Source organism: Nannobrachium achirus (assembly GCF_963921795.1).
Source record: "Nannobrachium achirus genome assembly, chromosome: 24".
In the NCBI taxonomy this organism is placed as follows: domain Eukaryota; kingdom Metazoa; phylum Chordata; class Actinopteri; order Myctophiformes; family Myctophidae; genus Nannobrachium; species Nannobrachium achirus.
Genome location: NC_137831.1, coordinates 33963438 through 33974862, shown reverse-complemented (window position 1 = coordinate 33974862; position 11425 = coordinate 33963438). Strand labels below are relative to the sequence as shown.

Below are 11425 nucleotides of genomic sequence, written 5' to 3'. Positions count from 1 at the left end.
CATCTCTCAATGCATGTGCCTGGATGGGAAGAAGAGTGCGTTTTGTGTGTGGACATGATTTTTCAGGGATTCGTTGAAGTGATTTCAGATCCGAGATTCGGGAAGATTTGAGAACTGATCATTATTTTTTTGGATTAATTAACTTATATATTTTTTTCATTTTTGTGTGTTGTTGGTGCCATATTTTGGCCAAAGGAAAAAAGGGTGTGGATTTTTCCCTTGTCTTTTTTGAGGATTTGAGGAGCGTGTGGATTTGAGATATAGCCTATTATAGGGAGGTGGAGAAAACGGCTATAAAAACTTCTGATCTTTCCCGTGAGGTTGTATAGACATGCTCCCTTCCAAGATGGATTTTCTGTCATCGCTGCTTGGATTTGTACTGCTAATGTGTCTGACATCCAGAAGCAACGGAGAAGAGGGTAAGTTTTCTATTTCTACAAGCGCTCCTTTTTAGTCTGATCACTCTGATGGTTTCTGATTTTTTAGCGCATGGTCCGGCTTTTTTGCCGACAATAGCTGATCTACAAGCTCACAACGAGCTTGTAGATCTGCTATTTTTGGGGTCAAACCTCCCCTAGAATAGGGATGCTGGGTTTCACGTGTTTAAAACAAAACATGTTTTTTTAAAGAAAACGTCAAAAAATGGAAACTAAATAGGCTACATCTCTCTGCAATGCAAACTTCACATGCAATCTGCAATCACATCATAGACCACATTAAATATAGTAGCCTAGTAAATAAGCACATTTCCCCCACCTTGCTGTTATTCTTCTCGCCTTCTAATAGGGAGAAAAATAATGTTTTTTTTGCGCTGGTCACTTCTTGTCATCTGGTTCAAATCAACTCTTGTTTCTCCAACACATGCTGGACTGCATGGCAGCATCCAATAGCCATTGTCTGATAACCCTTACCATGTGTTGTTGCACGGATACTTTTCCCCTCCTCAATAATGTCACATTTTTTTTTTTTTTTTTTTTTGCAACCGATGGGAAAGTCAGAGAAAGCCGCCTCTCACAGGAGGGGTTTAGACGTTTTTTGTTTCAACGTTTTCAGGCCAGGGACCCCTTAGCTCTGAGAGAGAGATGAAGCAGGGACCCCCACATATAAAATTGTGTTGCAGATGTACATGGATTATTTCTTACACAGTTTAGACTTGACAGCACTATCATCTGCGTAGGTTGGATTCATGTGTATTTTCATATATTTAACCACTTGGAACTAGTCAATATCTACTAGTCTGCTCTTATTTTCCCTCTACACCAAACCTCTGTGCCAAAAAATAGCAGATCTACAAGCTCACAACGCCTGTGTGAGCTTGTAGATCTGCTATTTTTTGTTCCACTAAGAATAGGGATGCTATAGGGTTCAAGCGATCAAACATGATCACACAAAGATTTGGCGGACCCCCTGTTGTAGTGACTCTGAGGACCCCCTAGGGGTCCCGGACCCCCTGTTGAAGACCTCTGGTTTAGAGAAAGTGATATATACATACCACCAGTAGGTTTTTACCCTGGTAAATATACGATTCTCCCCGGCTCTACTAAAGATACGAATTATGAGGAGGAAGAGATACTTCACATGCTATTTTTTCAGCAGGGATTCCCACCCTGTCTAATTGCCAATGACCCCTCCGATTTGATATGCATTAGACCACGGATAACCGCATCTCATAAGATTGTTTGTGTCTCGGATTTGGTTGTATATAGGGTTTGTCATTAGGTCCAGAATCCCTTTACTGCCTATGATGCAGAGGTCTTCAGCAGGGGGTCCGGGACCCCTGGGGAGTCCTCAGAGTTACTACAGGGGGTCCGCCAAATCTTTGCGTGATCATGTTTGATCACTTGAACCCTATAGCATTCCTATTCTTAGTGGAACATTAGCCAAACAATAGCAGATCTACAAGCTCACAACGTTGCGTGATGAGCGTGTAGATCGGCTATTTTTTGGCACAGAGGTTTGGTATAGAGGGAAAAGAGCAGACTAGTATAGTAGGTATTGACAGTTCAAGCGGTTAAATAATATCTATCTATCTATCTATCTATCTATCTATCTATCTATCTATCTATCAGCATAATAGAGATAATAACGGTGAAACTGATCAAAACTGACACCCTTGCACACCCCCCGGTTGTATTTACTTGTAACGTGTAATAATGGTGAAGATTAACAATCAATCATTTATCTGGGGGCCCCCCCCCCGGAACACCCTCAAGGGCCCCTGAGGCCGGGTGTGTGTGTGTGTGTGTGTGTGAGGGGGTACTTTGAGAACCCGCGGTTCTATTGCCAAGCCTTCGCACAATGCAGTTGTGATATGGTGTACGCGTGCGACGCAGAAAACAAACAAAAAAGCACTTTAGTCGTTCATGAAAAATTGAGTGAACCATATAGGCTACCCTGACTCCGGTTCAATGTGATTACCGTCAGGCCGTCCGACTGCGACACGACTTAATCATATGCATGGAGCTCCTCTGAACCTAAACATTATGTTTCGTCACTATCGGGCAGAAACCTTGTATCTCCAAGTTTCAAATTTGTATGTTTTTTCCGCCAAGTAAAGCCCTGCTTCATCATACAAGGCCATCGCACAAAAGTAGTGAAAACAGCAGATCTACAAGCACGCAACGCCTCGCGGTGCGAGGCGTTGTGTGCTTGTAGATCGGCTGTTTTCTCTAGTTTAGTTAATTTTTTAAATGAGAAATACAAAACAGACGGTTTTGGACATACAAGGTTTCCACCCCGACAACGACGATTTACCCCGTTCAGTCTTTTTTGCCCCTGCTTCTTATTTTAGTTTCCCTGACAGGGGGATTGCATTATTTATCAGGGGAGAAGGGGAAAAAAAACAAACAGCCACCCTCCCCTCCCTCACACACGCACACACACCCGTTGCCAGCGACGATTAAATGCCATTTTCGCAGTTGGCGATGAAAATAAGAATTAGGCGCGAGGCGAGGCTTGTGTGTTATGTTGTTGTGTGTACAGCAAGCCCTGTTATTTGAGAAAATCCAGGACGGGCTCGGGTCCCAAAAGACGATACGCGCTAGCTGCTGCTGGTCTTGAGCTACGCAGCCGGCTGTCATTGTAGGCTTTGGGCTAAACGGGCCTGTAATCATCACCGTTATAATCACTATATTCATCAACCGCAAACAGCTCTCCCCCATCTCTCTCTCTCTCTCTCTTTCTCTGTGTCTCAGTGCTGCTGCTGGTGCTTCGCAGCGCTCACTGGCAGATCTGCCTGGTTCCTAGTAGGGCTTAACGCAGCACAATCCTCAGCGTGCACAAATGGAGCCAAATGGACACCTTCGGGGTCCATTTGGCTCCGTTTGTACACTCTCAGAGTTCGCGTGACACCCGGGATTCCCATGGTTTGGGTTGTAGGCAGTGCTGTGTTCTACCTGTCACGGCGTGGGTGTACGCCGTATGCTGTGAAGATTTTTTTTTTTAAAAAGCGTATGCCCTCGTGAACCTTTCAAAGTAGTGTATCTGATAGGCATTATGCGCTGGCGTATGCCCTCGCCACAGGAATAGCCGCGTATCATAGATTATAGTATGCCCTAAAATAAAAATCTAGAACACACCACTGGTTGTAGGGATGGGACGATATGAACATTTTATGTGACGATTATTGTGACCGAAGAAATTGCGATTTACGATATTATCGCGATAATCGAAATCCGTTATCCCGGGGCGGAACATTTGCCAAAAAATATCAAAGCCGATAGCCGATCAAAAAAAGATCGGCTGGTAGACAGATTTTTCTCAACCTGGCAACCACTTATCACATACTTTGAGGGTCTGAGGACACTTGCAGTAGACTGACCAACACTGTACAACTCAGAATATTTAATGGCCACCTCTCGGGGCAACTTGTAATGATACACATAATTGAGGAGGATGATGTCTGTTAGCACTCTATCGACTTGATCTGTGTAAATAATACAACTATGGTTTCTAGGAGACTTAATTCCATTGGTATTTTATTATATATATTATATATATATATATATATATATATTATTTTATTTTTTTATTTTAATTTATTGTACCTAACTTTGTTTGTGTAACTATTTTTCTTTACTATCGTGCATATTGTATACGCTGATTTATTGTTTTGTATTTATTTTATTGTTACTGTCTTTATTATTGTTTCAAGGAGTGATTAATGATAGCAACATGGGGGGAGGGTTGGGGATAAGGGGAAAAAAAAAAGAAAAAGAATGTCTTTGCAATATTGACTTGTTTGATGTACAATGTTGAAACATATGTGACATGAATAAAGATATATATAAAAAAAAAAAGAAAAAAAAAGATCGGCTATCTTTTGGCAAAGACATTTGATAGAGAGTGAAAAAAAGACTGTATTGAGTACTTATATTATAAGTACCTATTACCAATTATAGAGGGTTTAAGTGGTACCGGATATGCGGCTCGGCAAATAAAAGGTGAATTGATCCCAGCGCATGACGGAGGACGATATCGCGATAAATGAGATCTCCACGATACGATTATCACGATAATATCGTTTATCGTCCCATCCCTAGTCGGGGGGTGGGGTGGGGGGTCCGGCGCATCAACCCCCAGAGAGACCGATGATGACACGGACACACATGCTTACACACACGCGCGCTACCGCGCTACATATCTCAATCTCATCTCCCCTCGCTCCCCCTGTCATGGGCCGCGGCTCTCCCATCAAGAAGACCTCTCGCTTTTCCAAGCCATGCATGCATGCCCTCCCAAACTGCGATCTGTCCTGCATTCCGTGCGAAATCTAGGGTGCCTTCTTCGGCACCGGAGATCCCCTTTCTCTCTCTCTCTCTCTCGACTACGGCGCGGTGTGGGTGCCCACAGATCATAACCACACAAAGAGAGTTTGAGAACGTGACCAATGATGGAAAAACTCCCATATCTACTGGGTGAAGTGACGACAATGTGTAAACACAGCAGCAAGATTCGTGAGTTGCTGTGATAGGAGAAGGATATCAAATGGAACACAACCATCTTAAAGACTACCGATCATGGTGTACACATCCTTGCACTGTCTGCAGCGAGTAATCTCCATACATGAAAACTGTTCCACCCCTTCGGGCAGAAACCTCGTATCTCCAAGTTTCAAATTTGTACATTTTATTCACAAAGTAAAGCACTGCTTCATCATACAAGGCCGTCGCACAAAAGTAGTGAAAACAGCAGATCTACAAGCACACAACGCCTCGCACTGCGAGGTGTTGTGTGCTTGTAGATCGGCTGTTTTCACTAGTTTAAATCATTTTAAAAGTGATAAATGCAAAACAAACGGTTTTGGACATACAAGGTTTCCACCCGACAACGACGATATTTTATTTTGATCGTATTATATCGATTGATCGCATTGTACCGTGTACACTTCTGCTTTGGCAATGTGCAAACATATGTTTTCTCATGCCAACGAAGCCCTTTGAATTGAAATTGAATCGGGTGCGTGTTATAGGCTACTGATCGTGATCCAACGCCACCCCCGGAAAGAAAAAAGACAAGACAATCCTAAAGCCTCTCCCCCTTGTTCTCACAGGCTGTTCCCTGTTGTTTAGGCTACTTGTTTTAAATAGGACACTTAGTCCTCCAGTGTGTGTGTGTGTGTGTGTGTGTGTGTGTGTGTGTGTGTGCGCACACGTGCATGTGCGCGTGTGTGTGTTGCTGGCTGGCTCGCCGTATACTGGTTGATCAGAGACAGATGTGGGGCCTCTTGGCAGGCAGGCAATTCCGTCCCCCGACTCTCTCTCTCTCTCCCTCTCTCTCTCTCTCTCTCTCTCTCTCTCTCTCTCTCTCTCTCTCTCTCTCTCTCTCCCTCTTATGTCTTTTTCTCTCCCCTACCGCTACCTCTCTCTCTCTCTCTCTCTCTCTCTCTCTCTCTCTCTCTCTCTCTCTCTCTCTCCTCTTATGTCTTTTTCTCTCCCCTACCGCTACCTCTCTCTCTCTCTGCGCCTGCCAAGACACCGCGTGTCCCCCCCCCAGCCCCCCTCCCACAAGACATTACACATTTACCCGTCCGCACGCTGCCAACAGAGAGAGAGAGAGAGAGAGAGAGAGAGAGAGAGAGAGAGGGAGAGAGATGGCAGAGAACCGAAAGAAGAGGCACACACAGGAGAGCAGGCACGTGCACACATAGACATCAAAGGGGGCTTGAGCCCCTGCCCTTTTATCCGTCTGTAAAAAGTGCCCTCTTCCAGACCATGAATGCAGTTTTTGCTATGGTGAAAGAAATGCAAATGGAATCTTTTCATGCCATACCTGAAGGCAGCATTCAAGAGAAATGCCTTGTCCAAACTCTCCTGAACTTGAATGCAGCATCTTATGTTGAAAGAATTGCCCTCTCTTTGTAGAAAATCCATGCCGTTACACCACATCTCCGGTATTGACTTGATTATGCTTAGTTCAGTGTGGTATCAAGTACCAAAAATAGCCGACCTCCAAGCCAGCGCGACACGTTGTGAGCTTGGAGGTCTGCTATTTTCGATACTTTCACCAAAAGCCCCTTTTAGAAATGTCAGCCCCTGCCTCTCTAACATTCTCTGCACGTCCCTGCAGGAGAGGAACGAAAGAAGAGTTGGTGGGGGGGGGGGGGAACGGAGAGAAAGAGAGAAAGAACAGAAGACAGGATGAGGAGGATCAGGGAATTGAAGAGGGAGAGAGGGAGAGAGAGACAGACGAGAGGAAACAAATCAAGCTGGTGGCTGCAAAGCCAAGAAAGCCCGCCGCCCCCCCCCCTCCAAAAGAGAAGATAGCGGCGCGGCGCAGCGCGACACCCACCCTGTGGTCGCGAGGGAAGCGGCGACGAAGACCGCGGCAACGATGACAGACAGAGAGAGAGAGAAGAGGAAGAGAGAGAGAGAGAGGGAGTAGGAGGGAGGAAGCAAGGACGGAAGGAAAAGGGGGGGCAGCGCGAGAGGGGGAAGAAAAAAAAAGGGCAACATCAAAGCGCGCAGGGGTCAGGAAAGGGGCGGGCTGGCAGAATAAGCTCGTTAGGGGGTTACAAAGTGACACTAATGCCCGGGGTGGGACGGCCCCGGCCGGGAGGATGGGGTGGAACCGGTAGCTAGAGCGCTGGGTTTGGGGTTGGGGTTTGAGTGGGGTGGGGGCAAGGGTGTCGCACCAAATCCTGGGCCCTGGGTACAAGGATTCACTCACATTTTGTGCTTTAACTGTTGAAAAATAGCAGATATACAAGCTCACAGCGGTCTGAGCAGGCACGTGCACACAGACCTCAATGGGGGCCCTGCCCTTTTAACAGTCTGTGTAAAAAGTTCCCTCTCCAGAACCATGAATGCAGTTTTTACTGTGGTGAAAGAAATGCAAATGCCCTCTTTCCATGCCATACCTGAAGGCAGCATTCAAGAGAATTGCCTTGTCAAAACTCTCCCGAACGTGCATCATGTTGATAGAATTGCCCTCTCTGTGTAGAAATACATGCCGTTATGCCACATCTCCAGTATTCACTTGATAATGCTTAGTTCAGCTGTGGTATCAAGTAGCGACGCGGTGTGAGCTTGTAGGTCTGCTATTTTTGATATTCTGACGAAAAGGCCCTTTTAGAAATGTCAGCCCCTGCCTCTTTAACATTCTCTACACGTCCCTGGGTCTGACATATCCACCTTTAGGACTCTGTCCCTCGCTTGACACAGGGTATCTGCTTTTTTGTGGTCGAATCAAGAATGGCGAAACGACAGTGTCAATCTAGCATGTGGCTCTGGACTGTGAATATAGATGGTCGTGACATAAAATTAGATCCACCTAACAATTGACATCTCTCCTTATAGTGTGATAGATTAGTCTAGCTCCGGAAGTGTGCGAAATGAAACCAAATGGACCTGTAAGGCATCTTATATGGGTCCATTTGGTTCCATTCAGTTCACTTTCGAAGATAGAAATACATAATACGTTGACGCTGTATTCACTGCATCTGTTTGCTGCATATGTACAGACAAACTGAATCATAAGAAAACAAAAAAAAATGCCTTTCAACGGAGAAGCTTACATCACGTTTGGTGAAAAGCTTACATAACGCAGTTAACAGGCCAGTTCCCGTATATTATTATGACGCAACGCAACGATATGCACTTTCAGTCGTTTTTTCTTTTTAATATGAAACGGGAATCATTCGCGTCCGGGAATTACTCCCCCCCCCCCCCCCCCTCCCCCCCTCCCTCTCACTCCCCCTTTTCAAAACCCAATATAGCCTATGTGATCCGTAAGTCTCAATCACGTGCTCTTCCAGTTCTATATACTGTAATCACAACAGTTTGACTCGCGTGACATGTGCATTAATTACTCATTACCACCGGCATTCATATTCCAGGCCATTAAGCGGCTTCATTTGCATGTTTATTGCGAAGGGAGGCGGCGTGCGTTATGGCTCCTATAGTATAGCACCGTCTTTCTTTTTCCCCCAGGAAGATATCTTGCGGTTTAATCATTCTCCTTTTTCTCCCTCCTCCACCTGGGCTGAATGGAGTCCTTCCCTCTCTCCTTTTCTCTTTCTCTTCCTCATTCTCTCTCTCTCTCTCTCTCGCGTGCTCCCTTAACCCCGCGCGATTCATTCCATTTTTTTTTCTAATCTGCCCCCACAGACTCCAAAGCAGGTATCAGCGCAGGGAAACAAGGTCACCTATTATCATTCATAGCCAGAGACAAAGCGAGGCGAGGCGAGTGAGCGAGCGAACGGGGGCCCTGCGCCGCTCGCGCTGCAAAGAGAGCCGAGTCAGGTGCCGGCAGTCGACCCCCGGCCGTTACGTTAAAAAAGAAAGACAAAAAAAAGGGCCCCTTTTGGAAAAGACGGCGGGCCGGCGCGGCTGGGGTGAAATTAAAAGCGAGACCCCCATAAATAAAAGCCGGGGCTGCATGGTTCCTTTGCTTCACTGCATGAAGAGGTGTGTGTGGGGGTGTGGGGGTCCGGGTTTAACACTCACTCTGGGAGGGGCCGAGGTCGGAGAGGCCGGGGTGTCTTAAATGCTTGATGGTAAACGCAGTGGTTTCAAAGTGGGATTTTTCTTTACGCCATGGGTCTTCAGCAGGGGGTCCGGGACCCCTAGGGGGTCCTCGGAGGTACTACAGGGGGTCCTCCAAATCTTTGAGTGAACCTTATTTTTTCCTCTTTTATATTAACTACTTGAACACCACTTGAACCCTAGAGTCCATATTCTGCGATAATTGCAGATCTACAAGCTCACAAAAGCGTTGTGAGCTTGTAGAGCGGCTATTTTCGGCAAAAAGGTTTTGTGTAGACGGGAAAAAGAGCAGACTAAGTACAGTACAGAGTGAAAGGTCAAGTGCATTAATTATTGACAGTTCAAGTGGTTAAATATCTGAAAACACAAATTGACATGAATCCAAAATACACTGATTGTGCTGTCAAATGATAAAACTATATGGAATCTATGAAAAGGCTGAGGGGGTCCCTGCTTCATCTCTCTCTGAAGTGAACTAAGGGGTCCTTGGCCTGTTGAAGACCCCTGCTTTACACACAATTGGGCTCTTGTAATGCAAGCCACTTCACACTGCAAGGTTGCGTTGAGCAGTGAGGAGATTGACACCTGTTCTTCCTTAGTTGCTTCGCGTTATGAGCGTTTATAGGCCTGCTATTTTCTTATTCTTGTCATCTTAATGTTTTGGATTCTTTATGTAACCAAGGGTAGTAGCTGCTCATTTTCAGCAATGACCGGCACACAGACACACACACACACACGTACACATTCTCCTCTGTCTGCATCCAGATTTTTGAGCGGTGGTCACACCGTCTCCATAGCGTGGCCGTGTGTGTAGGTATGTATGTTTGTTTGTATGTATGTATGTATGTATGTATGTATGTGGGTGGGTCTGTATGTAGCCTCAAGCCTGTGGTGTAGTACCTTTTCTGACCACACATGTTAAGGGAGGGGCGCTGTTGTTCAGGCCAGGCCAGAACAGGCAAGGCACACTCACACTCACACACACGCACGCACGCACACACACACACACACACACACACACACACACACGCGCACAGACTCCACCGCTCAGTTCACACGGGTGTGATTTTTTCCTGCCAATCTGGGGAATAGAACTGGGAACCTTCCGGTAACAAGCAAGCTCCCCTAACCTTTTAGACCAGCGGTTTTCAACCCTTTTCATATCAAGATCCATTATTTATTTGGCATTTGAGCCACAGACTTCCATTTGATGAGATTTTAGCCTCTCAGACCCAAGACTGTTGGATAGGATTTTGTCCACATTTCCATGCTTCTAATGCTCAACATAACTATTCTTCTACATTCTGTAATTGTGTTTGTGTGGACCACAGGTGGTACCCGGTCCACTGGTTGAGAACCACTGTTTTAGACCACCATGTAGTGACTGCGGCCGGCATCACCCATTGGTTGGTGGTCTCCCGCATTATCACTATGCAACACCCTAAAGCAGTGGTTCTCAACCTGTGGGTCGGGACCTGTGGGTGCCCAAATTATTTTGGGGGGTCCCCAGATGATTAGCTTGATGTGAAACGTTGTTTTCCTGCTCGACAGTAAACAAACCATCATAACGTTTAAGTGTATAGCACGTCTCTAAAATAACAGTTTAAGGAGTTTTTAATACCTCTGAAATGACAAATTAAACATTGGCCAAATTGTCAAATATTAGAGGCAGAAATTGTGAAAATAGCTGATCTACATGCTCACACGAGGCGTTGAGCATCGAGAACCGAGCACCAAGAACCGTGTTATAAAAAAATGTAATGCCTCAACTGTTAGTGCTTGACAGGGTGGGGGGTCCCCAGTTCAAATGTGATTATTTCGGGGGTCGCGGCCTGAAAAGGTTGAGAACCACTCGAAACTACCGATTGAGAACTTGAACTCTTTTTGCCAATGTTTGCAGGGGTAATAAATCAAGGGAGAAGTATAGGCTCATTTTCTCAATAGACTCCTGTTTGGAATCAGCCCCCTTCTGGCCATTAGAGGAAATGCAGGTGTAAGTAACCTTACGTCGGCCTTCGTTTTTCAGACCAGGAGATGAGTGGCCCTCAAAGTGGAGTCCAGGGACCCCCAGGGGCCCTTAAAGGGGGTCCCAGGGGATCTCCAGTCAAATGATAAATAGTTAGGAACCCTATAGAGCAGTGGTTCTCAAAGTGGATTCCAGGGACTCTCTGGGTTCCACTTTTGGGGGGTCTAAATGGACCCATACAAGTCTGTAAGTGTACAAATGGAGATTTAAGGGGAGACCCTGAAATTTGGAAGTTTGAGAAACACTGCTATAGAGTCCCTTAGAGGTCCATAACTCTTAAGAGTGTACAAATTGAACCAAATGGACCTGTACGGGTGCATTTGGTTCCATGTGTACACTCACAGAGTTATGGGATGGTCCTTGAAGTGACAAAGTTTTAGAAGCACTGCCCCAAAAAGAAGCTTTAAAAAAAGCT

At 45.7% G+C, this 11425-nt stretch overlaps 1 protein-coding gene across 1 annotated transcript in view; it reads left to right on the top strand.

Moving 5' to 3' along the window:
• Window positions 1-245: 245 nt before the first annotated feature.
• The window catches only part of LOC308280242 (neuropilin-2-like), a gene marked incomplete at its 3' end in the record, with an annotated part of 147851 nt that continues 136671 nt past the window's right edge, over window positions 246-11425 (top strand). Inside the window, exon 1 of the mRNA XM_080720503.1 lies at window positions 246-419. Within this exon, the coding sequence (XP_080576629.1) occupies window positions 332-419 (88 nt within the window). The 5' untranslated portion in view covers window positions 246-331. The remainder of the gene's footprint in view (window positions 420-11425) is intronic.